The sequence below is a fragment of the Epinephelus moara genome, chromosome 12 (assembly GCF_006386435.1).
Source record: "Epinephelus moara isolate mb chromosome 12, YSFRI_EMoa_1.0, whole genome shotgun sequence".
In the NCBI taxonomy this organism is placed as follows: Eukaryota; Metazoa; Chordata; class Actinopteri; order Perciformes; family Serranidae; genus Epinephelus; species Epinephelus moara.
In genome coordinates this window covers 12,357,200-12,377,197 of record NC_065517.1, presented here as the reverse complement: position 1 = coordinate 12,377,197, position 19,998 = coordinate 12,357,200, and the positions used below count along the sequence as shown (strand labels likewise).

General features: G+C 39.4%; 1 protein-coding gene across 1 annotated transcript in view; it reads right to left on the bottom strand.

Annotated features, from left to right (window-relative positions):
- col12a1b (collagen, type XII, alpha 1b) overlaps window positions 1–19,998 on the bottom strand; it is a 152,480-nt gene that overhangs the window by 128,043 nt on the left and 4,439 nt on the right. The window contains exons 3-13 of the mRNA XM_050058640.1: window positions 19,054–19,170; window positions 16,070–16,213; window positions 14,027–14,086; window positions 12,645–12,908; window positions 11,484–11,648; window positions 9,892–10,065; window positions 9,026–9,316; window positions 7,462–8,064; window positions 3,676–3,954; window positions 3,313–3,588; window positions 193–465 (exon numbers count right to left, since the gene is read on the bottom strand). Of these exons, the coding sequence (XP_049914597.1) occupies window positions 193–465; window positions 3,313–3,588; window positions 3,676–3,954; window positions 7,462–8,064; window positions 9,026–9,316; window positions 9,892–10,065; window positions 11,484–11,648; window positions 12,645–12,908; window positions 14,027–14,086; window positions 16,070–16,213; window positions 19,054–19,170 (2,646 nt within the window). The remainder of the gene's footprint in view (window positions 1–192; window positions 466–3,312; window positions 3,589–3,675; window positions 3,955–7,461; window positions 8,065–9,025; window positions 9,317–9,891; window positions 10,066–11,483; window positions 11,649–12,644; window positions 12,909–14,026; window positions 14,087–16,069; window positions 16,214–19,053; window positions 19,171–19,998) is intronic.

Below are 19,998 nucleotides of genomic sequence, written 5' to 3'. Positions count from 1 at the left end.
GTAGAGCACTTAGCAGCTAAAGCGAGAGATATTATCCCCAGGAGTTGGTGGATACCAAACTACAACTACAGAGTAAAGACTGGACTTGCTTTCATCAGTTGGACACAAACACTGGCTGAGTAGATATCTATGTTTTTCTGCCACCTAGCAACCAAAATGCAATGTGTGTCAAAAAAACTGTAACTGGTTTACCTTCTCGTGTGGTGCCTCGTCCCTCCAGGGGGTCGCCCAGGCCAGACCGATATCGTGCACTGACAGAGATGTCATATTGGGTGCCTGGCTGCAGGTTCTTTAGGAGGGTTTCCCTGTTGTCACCCTTAACTGACACTTCCTTCTTGGGGCCACCGGCGGAGGGTTTGTACGCCACACGGTACTGGAGCACGTTCCCTGGTGCGGGCTCCCAGGAGACCTTCATGGAGGACAAGGTCTCGTCAAATACCCTCAGGTCCCGGGGGGAACCCCTGGCTGAGAAGGTAGGGAAATAAGGTTAGAAAATGAAGCCAGCTCCTGAACACGAATCTGCATAGAAAATTTTGCTTTATTGTGTTCATTTTTGTATCCAAGGTTTTTAGTCTGACTACTGTCGCTGTTACTAAGTAGTTTTTATTACATAAAAGCAACCATAATTTTTCGAATTATTTTGTTATCAACTAATCTAGTGATTATATTTTTATTTAATTATTGTTTAGTCTGTAAAATGTTAATAAATAGCACAAAATGCACATCACATCTTCTGAGATAATGTTACAAATTTCTCAAAATTAGTGTGAAATAATTTATGGTTACACACTATCAATGATTTGTTTTGCATAAGTATGTTAGACAAAAAGTGATACATAGACAGTGCACCCTGGGGAAAGCTACCAACATCCCCAGCTACACATTTGTGACTTAACTGTGCGAAGTTGCTTTTCCAGGCAAATTCTTTCCAGTATTTTGATTGTGTTGTCTTAAATATTCTCTTACATGCTTCTTTCCACTCTCCTTCCAAAATTGTTGTCAGTTCCATTTCCCATTTTTCTTTAGTATTATCCGCACTCTCCTTTGTTTCCCGTAAGATTTTATACAATTTTGAGATTTTACTACAAAGACTATTTCTATTTTGTTTATGAATTCCTTAAACCATGCGTTTGCTGACTCTGTTCTTCCCTCTGTTTCTTCATGAGATAGCTCATCCACATCATTTAACCTTTGTTGGTCTCCAATTGGGGAATGAACTTGAGTGCTTTATGTAAAAAATAATTTTCTTATGTCTGATTTTCATAAGTAAAAATATATCTACATAAAAAAAATTAAAAACCTCTCCTGCAATACTGGCAACAACCACTAGTGATCCACCAACCAACTGTTGAGAACCAGTGGATTCGCAGACTTATGGCCTAATAATTGTGCAACACATCCTTGACCGGATAAAATTGGTTAAGTAACACTCTGTCTAAGATGTCCTTGACCAAGACACTGAACTCCCAGTCACTCCAGTTGAGCTGCACAGTAGAAAACTGTGTCTGTCCTGGGCAGCTACCAGGATGTGAATTAGTTTAAGTAGGGCATGTTCACACAATTTCCCCTTTGAAAAATAATTGTTAAAATAAAGAGGTGACTCATGTGCCCTGCTTAACTGGTGTTAACGCCTACTGCTGAGTGTTACTGTGAAATGTTTTATTGTTACATCTGCTTGACTGTGTGTTTTTTCCTACAGAGGCATGAAAATGTAATGGATTTTATGTGAAATGCACTTCTTTTTTCCTAATAGTAGTCAGAAAATTTAAAAAAGATTGAAGTGATTCCCAGTGGCTGCTGTAACCAAGTGTTACGTGCTTTTGTCCCAACACAGGACTTGGTGAAGAAAAAAGGGGCAATTCATGCAAAACCTCAAGGCATTGCATCAATTCATAGTTTTGAGATAAAGTCATGGCACAGTAAACATTGTAATAGGAACAATATTGTAAGCCATACAGGGGGAGGAAAAACTTAAATCCATCTGAGAACCAGCTGGGTGTTTCATGTCAGAGAGGTGCAAGCTGGGATTAATCCTGCCTCTTTTTATAAACCGTCAAAAATACAAAAAAATTCGCCTCAGACGACAAGCAGCTGCACCGTCTGAAGGAGCTGGAAGAACCAGGAGGTGAACAGTACACTCAGACACGGTAAGAAATGCTGTTGCCATGGTTGACTGGAATATAATTTGTGTTTTTTTTCCAGCATTTTGGCTCAAGGTTAATAATCTTAAATGCCTTCATAAGATACAAAATACCTCCCTAAAAGCACTAAAGCTAACAAGTTTCTCCATGAGATAATTTCCCTTTAAGACTCCACAAAAGATCACAAAAGTTTCATAACATCACTGTCCAGAGTTTAGAGGGTTGTTAACTGAGGAGATCTCCTTAACTTTACTTCTCCATTGTTTATGGCAGGACATCTTGGCCCACTTCTAATTCCCAGCTTTCTGTGCTTCTGTCTGTTTTTCATTCCTTTCCCTCTAAGGCAGGACCGATCTGACAAGGAGCTCGATGGGTGGCAGGTTGTACTAACACTGCAGGGTTAGGAGTTCACTTTCCACTGGGGTCGAAAATGTGTGGACTCCTGGCACTCCCAGGCAATTTTGGAATGAAAGCAAACGCCAAATGGCAGAGGAAGACTTAAAAAAACATTGTGGACAAATAGAGTCACTGAGGATGTCAGAATCAAGTCTGAACTTATTTCCATTGTGGTCTTTAAATGACGCAAATACACGGAATAACAGCTTGCACCCAGAATAATAGTTTTTACTGTCCCATAGCACAAACAAAATGATCATAGGACATCTGCAGGCACCTGTTGTGGATCAGAACCAGTGACTCAGCCATTGCTAAACCAGCTACTCAGATTTCTGGACTTCAGAGCTCAACTTCGGGCCCAAAATCTGTTTTGGAAGAAAGATTCGCCACCTATTGGAACTTAAAACACTCATGATCTGTTGATCATTATCTGTTAACCCTTTGATCCCTGAGCTGATTCAAGGAAAGGCCTGTGAATAAAGGTTTTTTCACCCTTTTAATTTGATGAGTATTAGCCACAATATGGAGTTTATTTTTAATATTAAATTTTAAACAGATTTACTGATATGTATGTTCAATGGACATTTGAGCACTGATTCCAGTGATGTTTGAACGACATCTGTGTGTTCTGGTTGTGCTAAGTTATGACATTAAGAAGTGGTGTGATTTGTGATGCAAACTGCATCAAATTAAGTGCTCTGTGAGAAATTACTGATGCCAAATGGTGCTCTCTTCTGATATGTTACAGTTTGACATGTCTGAAAGCTACAGTTACCTTCTTTGGTGGTGCCATCAGTCTGCTTTGGCACTCCGGGGCCGGAGGGATACTCAGGAGTCACAGTAACGCGGTAGGTGGTTTTAGGATGAAGCTCCTGCAGCACAATTGTTGTCTCAGAGCCAACAGTGGTCGTCTGTAGCCTCGAGCGCTCGTCCCCTGCAGGTTCATATGTCAGCCGGTAGCGAGTGATGTCTCCTGGAGCTGGTTGCCATGATACTCTGAAGCTGTCTGTGGTCTCCTCGGATACTCTTAGGTTCTGCACGGAGCCTAGTTCTGCAACAAACGGTAAGGGGTAATTAGCATTACTGCTCCCATTTACCAACTTAAAAAAATAATGGTAAATGTCTTGAGTCATCATACCTTCCAAAGTGGTCTCGAAACCGGTCACAGGCAAGCTGTCGCCTTTGTCATACTGCGCATAAACATTGACTTCATAGCGAGTGAGTGGGGTGAGGTGGGGGAGCAGGGTAGTGAGTGTGTCCCCTGGCACAGACATGGACACATAGTGCATGTCGTCATCATCTGCCGGCTTGAACTGAACCAAGTAGGACTCAACGTTGGTGGCGTCATTCTCCCAGGCAGCCCTGAAGCTTCTTGGGCCAACCTCTGAGAAGGACAGGTCCCTGGGTTGGGTCAGTCCTGAAGAAAGTTGAAGGTAACAAAATTAGCACAAACACAAACACTGCCATGTAGAAACTCTGAAAAGGTGGGAGAATGATTGTTATCTAAAGCACCAAAGACAATGCTAACAGAGCTGAGTCTTTATATTTGTTAAAAGTGTGCTTGCACTGTGGAAAAAGACTTCCTTTTAACAAAGTAAACAAATGAAGCAATCAGGAGGGTAGAAGGGCTAACCCACATGCCATTTAATAAAGATGTACAATCTACAACCAATCTGACAGCTCCATCATTCAAACAACATGAGGAGGGCGGCTGCTGTGAAACTCCCCACTGTGAGAGCTCTTTGAGCCAATTTGTTGGATGGAAGCTGTGACTGTGCTGCTCACTCAGGCTCCTGTACACTTCTCTTTGTTGACATAAAGTCATTATTATATAAGAATTATATAATCGGCAATCAAAGCTGGTGTGAGTCACATTCTGTGCTGGCAGACCTGGAAGCTACTTTTGGCAAAGTAAGAGAGTTATTAATATTTGGCTTTAAGTGGGTGAAACAGCATTTGCAAGTAACTCTTCTTGCTTAAACTTGACTACCAGATGTTCGGGGGGTGGCTAATGATTTCAGTACAAAGAATGCATTTCAAAGTTTTGTTTATGTTACGTGACAGACAACACACCTGACAGTCTGATGTGGTAATAACTAAATCATCTGGTGCTCCAACTGGGTTTAAACAAATGCAAAGGAATCTCTCCAACCACTATTTGACCCAGTTCTAATATTTCCATTTGCAGAAACTCTCTCTGCCCTTGAAAGATCAAAAGGTAGACATGTGTTTAACACATTGAGGCAAAGAGGAGGGTTCTGTTGAAAAAAGACACGTCTGGCAAATTGACATGAACATAATTGTGTGCATATGGATGATTGTTGGTACTACTCTATATTCTAGTCTACAATGATGGGTGTTAGAGTTACACCTGACTGCTGGAGTAATTAATTGTCAAAATGTAGTTGACTGGTAGTTTTCATTTAACATGTACTTAAAGAGTACAGGACTTTTACATAGACATGGTTGGACTTTGAAATTTATTGAAGCTCTTTGTATTAAGCAGTGTGCCTGAGTTTTGTGTTGGATGTCTGTGGCCAACCTGGTCTCACTCCGGAATCACCGAAATCTGATGCTTAGGCAGTGACTTGCGGTGTCACACACTGACGAAAAAGCCATTCTTTAATGTTGGCATGATACGCTAGTGACTGTTATAGTTTAACGGCACTTTCAACTTTCACCGGAGAGTGGTGTTTGTGTCCCAAAAAATTCTAAAGCCAAACCCTCTTCTTTTTTCCTAAACCTAACCACATGATTTTGTTACCAAAACCCAACCACACGCGTTAGTTGTTGAAGGAAAAAAAATGTCAATTTGTGTTGTTGTACTAATGTGGTGCATTTATTTTGAAAGAGGCTATATGTAAATGTTAAATTTCCTGTGAAAATGGAAGTGTGTTTTGAAATAAGACAATGCATTTAACAGGCAGAACTTGACACAACGTCCCAGAACATCAACAACCAACGCACTCAGGGTACCTTTCACGTCGTATCTAGATGTGCAAAGTCCATGACCACACGCTGGTATGTGATGAGGTCGGAGTAAGATGTGTTGCTGTGGCGGCTTTTCCGCAATGGCAAACCAGAATTGATGCGTTTAACATTAATCAAACAGGGATATTGACTTTGTTATTTACGATAGATTAGTCAGTTTTTCTTGTCTTTTTCTGTGTGACACACTGCTTTTCACTTTGTTTTTGCCATGCTTTATCTGTATGTACATGACTGTGATGTTTTCATTTGTCACTATGTATCTTGACAGTTTGAAATAACGATTTTTAAAAAGAGAAGAAGGAGAGTCCATGGCAACAGATCAGCAGCTAGTAGTATTGGAGAAGCTATAGGGGTAAATTCTTAGAAACATCCAATAAAAGTGTCTAGAGTGGATGCTCCAGATAAAAAAAAAACTCTGCATTCAGAGGAAGGATTTGCGATTGGTGATGAGTGATGCAGCGAGCTCAACTTGTAGGCATTAGCAGTATTGGGGAGTAACAGTAAGTGACTCCTAGTAATGCCGTTACATTTAAATAAGGTAGCAGCTAGCTGGCTAAAATTGTTGTGAGGCACCCATTTCCTATGAGCAGATTTTTTAAGAAGTGTGTGCAGTGCACCTGCCACATGACAATGGCGGAGGAGACGCACAAAACTGTGCTTTTAGCACAGAAATTTAAGACCCACACAATAGAGCTCAGCAAGACACTTTTCAAGTATTCAAAAGGTAATCCAAGTAATTATAATACATTATTTATCTTGAGTAATCTAATGGAATGCATTACAAATTAAATTTAGGGGCATGTATTTAGTAATCTGTGGTGGAATGTATTTCAAAAGTAACCCTCCCAACACTGGGCATACATCATAAGCAAAAATAAAGCCAACACTGAAGTGCCACACACTGCAGTTCTTTGAATGGCCACTAGAGGCAGGCTCCAGAAGTAAGTCTGGAGACACCCATGTTAAAATACTCAACAGCAGCAATAAATATGTTTACAGCCTGGTACAAAAAACGGTTTTAGTCTCTATAGTTAATTTCCCCCTTCATGGCAACTGCAGGGGGATGAATTTTTACACAACTCACCCTTTGCATTTTATTAAGTCTTAAAATTATGCATAATTAAGAGCTGGCCGGTTTGAGTGGCAGGTTGTCTGCCAATAGTGTCCTAGGTTTCTCAATCAGATCCACCCCTCACTCCTCCATAGTGCCAGACTCTCCCAGAGTGGGAAGACAAAAGTTCTGCACTCCAGCTTTAAAAAGAAATTACTTCAAATGAATTAACTTGCTGAGCCCACAAAGTAATGAAAAGCATTCAGCAAGATGAGCAAGATGACGATGTAAGCTCTAAAATAAAAATGAAAAAAAAAAAGGATATTACCAGGATCCAGAAATTAGTAAGGTCATTTCTGTTTTGTTTTTGTTTTTAAGGCCATTGTGAGAAAATTGGAACAACTTAGAAATTTCTATGATTTAGAAGAGTTCTCCTCATAGCCATTTAAAGGCTTAAGTCAGCACACCTTTATAAAACTGCTAATGGCTTGAACAACCTTTAAGGTATACTATGCAGGATTTTCCCAAGAAACAATGTGTATAAGTATGTAAACTATTCCCACCATTGAACAATAAATAAACACAGGTGAAAACACTCTCAGTCGCCTTACAAACGACCAAAGACAATGACAAAACACCTTATAACAAGTGAATACTGTGGCCTAATTTTACTTAAGTTAAAGGTGTGTTTTTTTTCATTACAATTTAGCTTATTTTCTGACTCAAACAATATCATAAGACTCAAGCCAGAATCAACAAGAAGAAAAACAATATTGATAAATTCTAAATTATATCCAACTCTAAAACAACAGTAGATTGTTCAAAATAAGTTTAACAAAGCACACTATCATCGGCATAGAGGATTAAAGCAATATTACTTACGTCTCTTCTGGATGTTGCGAAGTTCTTGCTCAATCCTCAGGCAGATGGACTGCGTGAGTTCTTTAGAAATTCTCTGGAAGGCATCAAAGTCCTCTACGGTGTACACATGGGTCTCTGCAGGTGAATTGGCGATGGCCTCAAGCTCACTACGTACAGCATCCTTAACACCCACTGCGAAGATCTCAACGTCAGCATTTCTCAGCTTGGTGGCTGGATCTTGGAAGGCATCAGATGACTTCCCGTCAGTGATGAGGATGTTGACACGGGGAACGTTGGGGCGCGCCCCTCTACTGGACTGGAAAATCTTCTCTCTCACGTAGGTCATGGCCCTGCCGGTGTTGGTGGAGCCGCCGCGGTATGGGAAAGTCCGAACAGCCTTGACGACAGCGCCCAGGTCATGGTGAGTGTTCAGGTAGAACTCAGTGTGGGGATCCCTGCTGTACTGGACCAAGCTGATCTGGACCTTATCTGGCCCAATGTCAAAAGTGGTCACCAGCACCTCTAGGAAAGCTCTTACTTTAGCAAAGTTAGCCAGGCCAATGCTGTAGGAACCATCAACCAAGAGGACAACATCAGCTTGAACATCCACGCCAAGAGAACACTCTAGATTGGAAAAACAAAAAGCCCAATCACAAGTTAGAACTGGCTAGCTTTAATGATAGCACATTAAAATATCTGTAAGGCTCTTAACTTATACAATATTCTGAGACTTTTCATCTTTAGTCTGTCTTGTTTGTTGGCAAACCATATGCTGGAGTCAATAAGTGAACCAATAATTTGCCAATTTAACACTGTATCCATTAAAATTTAATTTAACTTCATCTAAGGCAGATTTGGCTGATGTGAGGCGTCCATGTTTGTTTGCATTTTCAGGTCCTAAGTATTGTGCTCCAAGTTGGAGGAACTGTCAGACAGATCTGACTTTCAGAATTAAGACTTGATGTGATAGGTATTCGCATGATGATGCTGGTAATTATGTTAACTCTACTACACTAACAGGTTTGACCACTGGAGGTTTGTGGTGCTGATGCTAAGGATTATTGATTTTTTAAGTATGTCACAAAAGCTAGGAAGCAATTAGCTTTACTTAGCATAAAGACTGGAAGCAGGAAAAACAGCTAGCCTGATTTTGTCCTAAGTTAAAAAATGTGCCTACCGACACCCCCAAACTTTACACATTATTATTCTGTATCTTTTATTGTTTAATCCATAAAAACAGATGTATAAACTAACTATTAGTTTTAGATTAGTTTTAGCAGGGACTGTGTACGCTGAGCTAATCGCTTTCTTGCTTAGACATGGAAGTGGTATTGATCCTCTCATCTGACTTTCGGCAAGAAAGCAAATAAGCTTAATTTAGAAAATGTTTAAATTCTTCTGTATGATGACCTGCTGTCCCTCCCACTCCAGCAGAGGATCTTCTGCATTATTAATACATTTACAAAAATTTAAGTGAAGACTCCTCATATCCGTAGTAAGGGAGGACACTCCATTGTATCACATATGTACTAAAAAGCCTAAATCGGCTAGTCGGGAAATTGTATCATCACTATTTTGTACTCACCCACTGATACTTTGACTGGCTGTGTCTTCTGCATGACCGTGATGGGCTCGCTGGGCATCAGGCCCTTCAGGGCGAACAGACTTATCTGGTACTCTGTGTCTGGAGAAAGTTCTCTGACCACCACCGAGGTCTGGGTCGGGCCCACGTACAGCTCCTGCCGCTTGTTGCCGGCCATCATGGGGATCATCTGCACCTTGTATCCAGAAGACTCACCAATAGAGGCGTCCCAGGTCAACCGCATGGACTTTGAAGCCACCTCCAGGACTTGGAGGTTGGATGCTGGCTCAACAACTGCAAAAATAAGTCAGAATCAGAATTATATGAACCACATTGTGCAATAAATGTACAAAAATTTGGCTCTATGCCAGTGCTAAGGCAGGGAAGGAGCCTCTTAAGGGGCTTATTATTATGGTCCATTAAAAAAATATATTATTTGTCTTTTTACTGGGAGCTAGATGAGAAGATTGATACCACTGTTAGAAATGAATGTAATATCAATCTTCCAACAAGAAAGAAAATAAGTGTGATTCACAAATTGCTGAACTACTGTTTCAAGATAATGTGCAAAGGGACACTAGGGGACAGAAGATGTAAAGTTGGTTTGAGACAGATGTGACAATAGGCGTTTTCGGACCACAGGTACTTTATTTCATAGTTCTAAGAACTTCCTTTTGGTTGTGTCTGCCAAATAAAAACCACGAAAAAGCATAGGTCTTGAAATTGTTTTGAGGGTCTTTTTCAGCTCCTATTTCAGAGTATGTGAAGAAGGGGAACCATGAGTGACGAAAGGGTACGTTCATTGGTCGAACACAGACAATGCAAAACTGGCAAATGCCATTTAAATAAAACTCTTAGCCACATCTCACCTTCTTCTCCACTGACGAGTGAGTGGAGTTGATCATCAACACCAGCGCACACCTGAGTAATGAGCTCTTTCTGCACACTCTTCATTAAGTTAAAGTTGGCAACATTGAAGATGTGACTTCTGTAAGGGGTGGAGGCCATCAGCTTCATCTCCTCCATATCAGCCTGTTGGGTACCTATAACAGACAAAGATAAATCTAAGTGCATGATAATTTATGAAAACAGTAACTAATTTTTGAGCCACAAGAGAGGCCACAACAGTGAATTCGTAGCGGTTGTAAAGTCACTAGCGTCATGTGAGAATTACTGTTTCAGGGGTAAACAGTGAATTTGCTCCAGGTCTGTAAATACTATATGAAATGAGCAATCTATAAAGACATGGAGTGAAGCATTTGTTTTCCACGTTAGCATATTAAAAGCTCTCCAGCTGGATTCGCCACCAATCGAAAGCCTCAACTTTTTTATTCTACTCTTGCTGGAAAGTCTGACAGCATGGGCAGTAAAGATGACATTTTACAATCCCATATTCTTTAGTAACGCTTGGACACTATAATTAAAGCTGTAGGCCTTTACAGAATATAGTTTATTCTAAGTTTGACTCAGTCAAATATCAATGCGAACTTTCTGATCATCACAAGGAGAAAGTAACAAGGTACTTTAACTCCAATACTGTAATTCAGTGCAGTTCTTAACTTGATTATGTCTGTTTTCTCAGACTTCCTCCTGAACATTTTAGAGGGAAATATTCTTCATGGTACTCCATGAAATTATTCTGCTGAATATTTGCAGATGCAGAAATGAACTTAAGTATAAGTTAACATAAAATATAGCTGATATTGTTCGTTCTGTCTCTTCTTTGCTTAAAAACCATTCTTTATCCCTGATAGTCTTATATGTTGTATTTTTATGCATATGTCAGGATATTATTAGTACAAAGATAATCTATATTATGTTCTCTGACATATTGAGAGGAAATACTTTTCTTGCACCAAGTAAAAAGAGTTTCTTTTAACAAATCACATTTCACTTTTGTCTCGCAAAAGCATCACACTTAAGTCAAAATGTAGCTTTAACTTCAGCTGAAAGGAAGCCAAGCTCCTCTGTGACTTGAAAACACTCCACCATCCTCAACCTTTTAAAATTCATAACCTGTATATACACCATTAACGGGCTAATTAGGTCAGTTTATTTTTCTTTTAGTAGAAATGAACATTTACAGTGTTACTCCTGAGTGTTGCCAGCTTTTCCTGCAAAAAGTGAGAGCATATTTTTTGTTTGACTCAGCAATTATCTATCAGTGACCTGTTTTCAAAGACCGTAGAAGATGATCTGTTATTATTACTTAACCACCAGCCCTCTTTAACACCATGGCAACAGCCCACTTTTGTTCCTCTATTCTAAGTTTATGGAAAGTCTGACAGTGAAGCCCGTGTGTAAACATACATAAAACTTGCTATCACTCGCTTGTAATTGTTAATGATGTAGGAATTTCTTTCATTATTAGATCATCAAAATTCGAACAACAGTTAAAAGCATTAAATACGAATGGAAAATGTAAGAGGTGGAATGTAATAAACTTGCTCTGGCTACGTACCAAGGACAAAGATCTCCACCCCCCTGCTCCTGAGCTGCCTGGCGTAACTCTCCACTGGATCCTCAGATTTGCCATCTGTGATGATCACCAGCACTTTGGGAAAACCCTCCCTGGCACCAGCCGCCTCAGTGAAAGTGTTTTTTAGGAGGTAGTCAAGGGCATCGCCTGGAGCAACGAGACAGGCAGGGATTAAGCCTTCAATGATGCGCACGCAGAAAGTGTCTGCATACACAGTGTAGGTTTAACACTTCTTGATTATAATCACCAAATAGAAAAAGAGAACATCATCAGAAAATGACACAACTGTTGACTGTCTTCAAGAAAAGGGCTTGTGAAAATCAATACTTTCCTTTCGAAAAACTGCATTTAATACTGTTGGCGCTGTGTTGACTCAAACCACCAGTTTGGCCTAGATCTAACACGCCAATAAACTTGTGCTGATAAAATTTAAATAATACAGTGAGCTGGTCAAAAAACCAGTCTGGTGCTGGTCAACCACAGGAAATGGGAAAATGACCAGAAATTAAGAAGGGGCATAAAGGACACAAGCATAATCAGCTCTGCACCATCTCAAAACTTTTTGATATTTATTTTTACCTTGTTTGATGAGATAGATACAAAATGTGTTGCTCGCCCACAAAAACACTTCTGTGTTCCAGAAAATGTATGTTTAACACATGTATCAATAATGTAATCTATGGATACTGGTAATACAAACAAAAAGTGTCTGAAGTATTAACATGTGCATTTGTATTTCTGTATCAATTTAAAAGGCTAATTATGGTCATTAATTTTGTGTGACAATGTAAATAAGATTACAAAAACACATTGGGTTAAATCGCATTAAAGATAATTTCATTTCCAAAACAAAATAAAAATAAATAAATAAAATAAAATATTTAGAAAAAGCCATGATATACTAGTAACTAGTACTAGAACTTGGATATAATGTAGATTTTTTTTTAAAGGGAGAAATCTAAAATAAAAAAATTATTTTAAAAAAATTTAAAAATTAAAAAAGTAATAAAGTATAAAAATAATAATATTAATAATAATAATAATTTAAAACCCACTGAAAAATAACTTAAATCTGAGAAGATTAAACTAAAGTGAAAATAGAAAACACTTAAATTCTGACATCAAAGGACATTAACACTGTACCTGTCATAGTGTCTCCTCCCTTGACTTGCAGTGAGCCAATGGCCCGAAGCAGCGCCTGTTGGGTTAAGTGTTTTTTGAGGTTGAACTCTGTTCGGGGGTCACTGCTGTACTGGACCACGCCCACTCGGGTTTTGTCCTCTCCGATCTGAAAGGCGCCAGCCACCGCTGAGATGAAGTTGCGGATGTTTTTGAAGTTCGGCCTGCTCACGCTCGAGGAGCCGTCCACCAAGAACACCACATCGGCAATTGCACTGTAAGAGCACTCTGGGGAAAAAGTGAGGGAGGAAGGAAGGAGTGAAGGAACAGAGAGAAAAGAAAACAAATAGTAAAATTAACATAAGACATAAGGGCACTTCTGAAATTAAGCCAAAAATGCCCAACCCTTCAGTATAAAATAACATAGATCCTATAACTCTACATCAATCCCAACCACCTCCCTATTACCTTTGTGCAATACCAGCTTTTAAGTGAAAATATATGGCAGTTTATATATCTGAACTTAACGAGACTGTATACAATATTCAGAGCAAATCTCTGATTCATAGTCTGATTTAGGTTGTGTGGACACAGTTCTCAATATAGAGGTGGCTAAGCCACTGGCTAGCAGCTGATGGTGCTAGCTCCATAAACAGCGCTAACAACTGGGGGATTTGCTGGAGGTTCTGCAATACGTATCCACAATGACGGCATGGTTGCTATGGTCGGGACAGTGTTATCAGCAATAACCACTGTGTGAGCACAGTGCATTGGTTGTTACTGGTTGTTTAAGAATCCTTAAACAGCTGTAAGGTCACACTGGATGTTGAATCAAACTATAGTGTTGCAGGTAGAGGGACAGGACTCTGCTTTGCCCTACTTTCTGGGAGTTTCCTTGTGACTTTCCTCTCATGAAAAGAAGGAAAAATCAGCACAGGCTCGTCATCATCTGCAGAACTGGGCCAGGGCAGCAGCAGCAGTGCTCTTGTAAATCAGCATTTGTAATGGTTTCCACTTCTCTCAGCACTTCAGGGCTGGGCTCCTCTCAGCATGCTCCCCCAGCTCCAACAGCAGCTTCCCGCCCCACCTACGACCCCCGCACTGAGCATGTTCAGCTTCCTCCACATTGGCATAATTGGCCGGCAGTTGACCAAACTGATGACCAAATACTTCAGAGATTTATGGGGGCCTAATTTTGATTATTGCTATACAATGGGGTGTTGTGCGGTTGGAGCCTCCCTATGCTGTTGAGCTCACGCTAATGGACGCCGCCCAACAGTGAGGAAGAAATTTCGAGAACATAAAGTGGAAAAGCTGAATGGTGACTTGATTGTTTGAGACTCATCATCTTAGCAGTGAATGAAACCCCTTGTCAAATTAAGATTTAAATGAACAAAAGGACTTACTGACTGAATCTGAAGGTTCTGGTTTCCTGGATGTTCCTCTTGTGCCACCACTTGATTCAACTGAAAGATAGTAACACAATCATGTAATTATAAAAGTAAGAGTCATCTTCAGCAATATTTCTATCCTCTATCCATCTTTTATAAAACCCAAATCTTCATTTTAATGTCATGTTATGAACCACTGTCACTGTTTTTCTTCAACAAATGGCAGACCACTCAAGCTGGACCAAAACTTGTCTTTTCTTTCCATACATGAAATTTATTCTCTCTCACTCGAGGGTTTCAACTTCAACTTTTCCTCCTCGTAGATACTAGGAACGTGCAAAACAAGCTCCCAAATGGCAAAACTAACAAGTTGATGTCATCGTTTCCGACAGATTTCAGGGAATCTCCCGAGCTCGGAGGGTTTCTCAGATCATCAGTGTTTGCTGCGGTGCCAAGCAGGCGTCCCCACCAAATGGCTGCCATGATATTAATGAAGACCTCACTCACCACTGGAAATCTGGCTCACTACTTATTTACTGATTCACATGTAAAGTCAAATGAGACTTTAACTTTTATTGGACTTAATTGTCTTTTACCCTGCTGCAACTGCATTTATCTGATTTTATCTGTAGCTGAAAGACTCTTTGTGCCTCTTTCAGCGACTAATCAGTGGTTCCCAAACTTTTTGGCTTCATAAAGCTGTGTGTACTTATGAGCATTCATCATAGACCTTACTGTGGACATGAATTTTAAACAATTCAACCAAAGAAAGGATTTTTAGACGTTCCAATTTTTCACAAGACTAAAGCAAAGAAATTTGGTGAGAGGAAGTAGACATGATTTTGTGTAACAACAGTCCAAGTTTTTATATGTACTGTGATATATCATGGTTATCATGAGACCAATCAGGAGGTCCTGGCCAGCAGGTTGGGAACCACTAAACTAGATAATGCACCCAATCCCATCTATATCTTACAAAGATTTTTATTTTGAAAACACCCTCTGAAATCACGTTTCATTTCTCATGTCTGTTTATAGTTGTCTTACTATCTTTAATTTATGATTTAAGTCATGAAGCCAAAGACCCTTCCCACATTGTAGACAATAAAGCTCTTAACCTACTGTCGAACTAAAAAACGTATCTTCTTATGTCTTATCAAAATTTCATCCCAAAATTCTCCAGCTGTTGGGAAAACTACCTCATCACACAGTCCATTTAGTGGCTGCCCTGGTGCCTTTACATGACACACTTTTTTTTGTAAACATTTAACATATAAGTTTGACAATTATTTCCATTAAATCTGACTGAATTTGACTGATTAAATTTAAACTGATGGCTTTTTTTGTGTCTTCACACAGTGTCAGACAATAAATGTAACACAGCTGGACTTTGTCCCTTATTGGCTCCCTGTGCTGAACAATTAGTGACATCTGTCCAATAAAGCTTAAAATCTACACCTTTTGAATGTATGCAAAGCTGAAAACTGGCTTCACTCATTTTGAACATCATAATTAAGGGATCTTGTGGTGAGGTTGTTTTGTCAACTGCTGTTTTCATGGTCAAGAATGAAATAAGAAAGATCGAGGAAAAGCCAAAGTGCATGATCATGTGATAATATCAAAGGCTCAAAAATAGCTACTGAATGATGAGATTATTTTCTCAAATAAAATATATTCATTTGAAAATGCCATTCTCATCAGGAACTGTACTGTACTGTAAAACCGAAACAATGAAAACCAAATTATGTAGAATAATAGAAGCGCAGTCGGGGTTATAATACATACAATACTCAGGTGTTTCTATTATTTTGTCCACCCAGTGTATGGAGCTCTTACATGTTTTACTATCCAGTGTGGTTTTTAGTCTGAAGCAGAATCATCTTAGTGACTTCTGTGCCAAACCTGACCAGCTGCAGACAAACTTTACTAGCACTTTTTTGGATGTCTGGTGCTAATTTACACACACACACACACACACACACACACACACACACACACACACACACACACATACACGCTAACTTACTCACTCACTCCCTCAGTGACATGGTGACTCACGTGTGATCCGGCCGGAGATGGGTAGACTGTCTTCTGATCCAGCATACGCAGATATCGTTACGACATAATCCACATCTGGACTCAGGTTTGAGATGGAGGTCTTAGTCGCAGATGCAGGCAGAGTAAATTCTTTTGCTGGTTCTTCTACAAGAATGCACAAAGTCAGAGGGAAGCCATTAGGAAACTATTGCATTACTTCACTTCTCCAAGAGTCAAAACAGGGCTTCAGAAAAACCTGATTCCGACTGTTGACCTGAGGACTGGAAGAGCCGTGTAAACACACAACAACAGTATGATTCAATTTAATGAAAACTTTCCGCATTACTATGAATCAAAACACATTATATTAACCCTTAAATACCCAATTCTTCCATTCAATCAAGCATCAGAAATTCCTTAGCTTCAGTCGCCAAGATTTTATTCACTATTAATGTGTTGATAGGTTTAAAGGATTATTAATGTGAAAAGACCCATTATATTTCTACAAATTACATGTATTAACACCTTTAGCCAGGGATACTCAACTTGCTTTGCCCAGGGGCCACTTTTGCAAATTCACAAGAGACCACTGGCCAACTAATAAACAAAAACTAGTATATATAATAAATAAATTCCCTCTTTTCAACCTTTTAACGTTTGCTGTCCTCATTCATGCCAAGAGGTAAATCCAGTTGCAGCAACCTCTCATAGGTCAGAGATACAAAGGTACATTTCTAGAATTTGAGGACATTCAGGGCCTAGCCTTAACCTCTGTCAGGGGGTCTGGGGATCCTCCCCTGGATCTTTTTTTTTTATGCTTTTTATGTACTTTGGCACCTTATTTACATTAAAAGTACAAAAAATATTCACAATGTGAATCAACTTATTTTCATTGTGAATTTCTATAATTGTCCATAAGCCACCTGGCACCCTATCACAGGCCAGATTTTGCCCACAGGCTGTAAGTTGAGTATCACTGCCTTAAACCCTTACATGTACTCAGTATGACAACAAGAAAAACTTAATTTAATCAAAATGCACTAGATTTTGTGGTTTGCAGGCAAAGACTCTTAAAAAACCCAAGGGAGAAAGCAACCATTATTTAGCAATTTAATGTGATGTTGTTGGCATAACATATTGTAATTTGAGGTATATAGTGGTTTTGTGAAATGTTATTTAAAGTCCTCCCGGTTTAGATTATTTAACAGTATTTTCAAGTGTCAAGTCTCTTTCACTCCTCTGTTTTAATGGGTCAAACATTAGCCAACTAACATTAGTTCTTTAAGTTAGCTGGTTCAGCTATCAGTACATAACCAAACCAAGCAGTTATTAAATATAATTACGCAACCTTACATTAGTTCGTCAGTTAGCTAGTTTAGCTAACATTAGCTAATTGCACTTACCAGTTACACCTGGCAGCAATTAATATGCAAGCTAATGTTAGTTTTGTCAGTTGAGCCAACAGTTGAGCTTAAGATAGCCAACAGTACAGTAACACCTCACAATTGCTGAACAAAGATATGCTAGCTAACATTAGTTTGTCACTTAGCTATTGCACTTAGCCAACAGTCTTTAACAGTTACACCTCAAAGTTATTGAATGTAAATGTGCAAACTAACATCAGTTCTGTCAGGTGATACAGTTAACTTATTGAATATAAATATGCGGGCTAGTTATGTTAGCTAACGTTATTTCCCTTAGCTATCAATACTTAACAGTTAGCCTTCACCTAAAAGGTATTTAATGCAGGCTAACATTAGTTATGTTGGTTAGCTATTTCCCTTAGCTAACAGTATTTAAAGGTTAGCCTACACCTAAAAGTTACTTAATGCAAGCTAACGTTAATTCTGTCAGGTGAGATAATTAAGTTAGCTAACGGTACACCGAACAATTATTAAACATAAATATGCCAGCTAACTTTGGTTTACTGTTTTTTAGCGAATATTAGTTCTGTCAGTTAGCTATTTCCCATAGCTAACAGTACTAACTTAAACGGTTAGCCTGCGCCTAAAAGTTACTAAATGCAAGCTTACCTTAATTCTGTCAGGTGAGATAATTAAGTTAGCTAACAGTAACGTTAACAGTTACACCTGGCAGTTATTAATAGGCAAGTTAACATAAATTCTGTCAGTTAGCTAGTCGGTGCATTAATTCCACTTAGTTAATACTAAACGTTAGCTGGATTAACCTATAACCATAGTTGGCAACTTTGGTTAACCTACCTGGCTTGAGTGAGATTTTGATTTTGATCCCATGGGCTGTAATCACCTGTTCGCGCACTTAACTTAATCACATCACACCTGGTGGCAGCGACAGATTAGCAGGGGCACATCTAGGGTCTGAGGACATTCAGGGCTGCCTGAACCACTGGGAGGGGGCCAGGTGATGCCCCCCAGTGATTTTTCTCTTCTTTTTTTTTTTAACAAGTTCTACTTTGATTATTTTTTATGCACTCTGGTACATTATTTAGTGCACACATTTAATTATAATCACTAGGTTTGAACTTCCAAAAGCCAATGTAACTGCTTCTGGACATATGCGTTGGAGCATTATCATGTTGAAACAGAGAAAGGCTTCTCCCAAACTGGCACCACAAAGTATGAAGCACACTATCATCTAAAATATTATTGTACACTGTAGTATTAACATTTTTCTTCACTGGAACTATGGGGCAAGCCTTGGAAAAAACACCACACACAGATGAGTTAAGCGTAGCAGTAGCTGATTTGGCTCTTAGCTATTTAATGAAATCTGAAAAATGTGACATTTACACTCCTGAGCTGAACTAATGCTGACAATTTTCCATGGCAGTGATAATGTTTTTCTCTTATCCTCCTTCTTTTATCATTAGAGCTCCTGGAGCCAAACATGTGTCTGCAGAAATCTTCAGATAATTGCGGGAAGTGTCGAGTCTTGCTGGGCAGACTGATGTCTTAGAGAGTTTATGACACTTGTAATGTTACGGGCTCGGCAGGACATAACTCGCAGGTTTAATGAGCACCCACCTGTGTCTGACGTCACTTGTATTCTGTAGCCCTGTATCCTGGACTGTGGTCTGCTCCAGATCATTTGCACTGTGTTCTCATTTAAAATCTTAAACCTCAAATCTGACGGCGGGTCGACTGTGAAGAGAAAAAGTAAACACAGTTAATCCTGCAGGTTTAGGAGGGGGGATGTATTGTAATGTGAAGTGCAGAAGGATTTTCCCAACAGTCAACACTTCTAGCGTGAAGTTTGACAAGTTCACTGTTGGAGCAAACAACACAAGACGAACCAAACCACAGATGTGAGGGAAGCCATTTTGGACAAGAAAAAAAATGACCTCCGTTTGAGCTTGTGTGGTCAACAGCCACAGTCAACAACTCAAGCAACAACACACTGAGACAACAAACACAACAAAACAACACAACATTTTATCCCTACGGTTTAGAACATTAAAGAGGGAAACACAAACAGGGTGGGAGGATGAAACCCTTTATGAATTTTGGCTGTGGCCAGGTCTATGGAAACAAAGAAAGGCCAATTTGAATTTCATGAGCAACTACATGCCTCATTGTAAAAAATGATCCTCTACTACTTGATCCCGCTGAATTCATAGGACTAAAAATCATTGTGAATCATTGTGTGCTTTGAATTTTTCAGGAAGGAATTTCACATTTTGAGCCTCCAAAAACTTTTTCAGGCATCACAGAGCCAGGGAGAAAATTAAAGTGTCCAATATTTAAAAAGTAAATGGTTTCAAGATGCTCAGATTGAACTGGTCATTCTAAGATCCAAAAATTCAAGTTAAGTCAAATAGGTAAGGGGCTCAAATTGGCTTAGTATTAAAAATTCGGCCACCAAAATTAAATGGAATATTCAAACTTCATCCAGGCTACCAAGGAGAAGCAGTCAAGCCTTAATGGAACCTCTATCCAATCAAGTTACGTTCTGCTTGTTACATCCAAGAA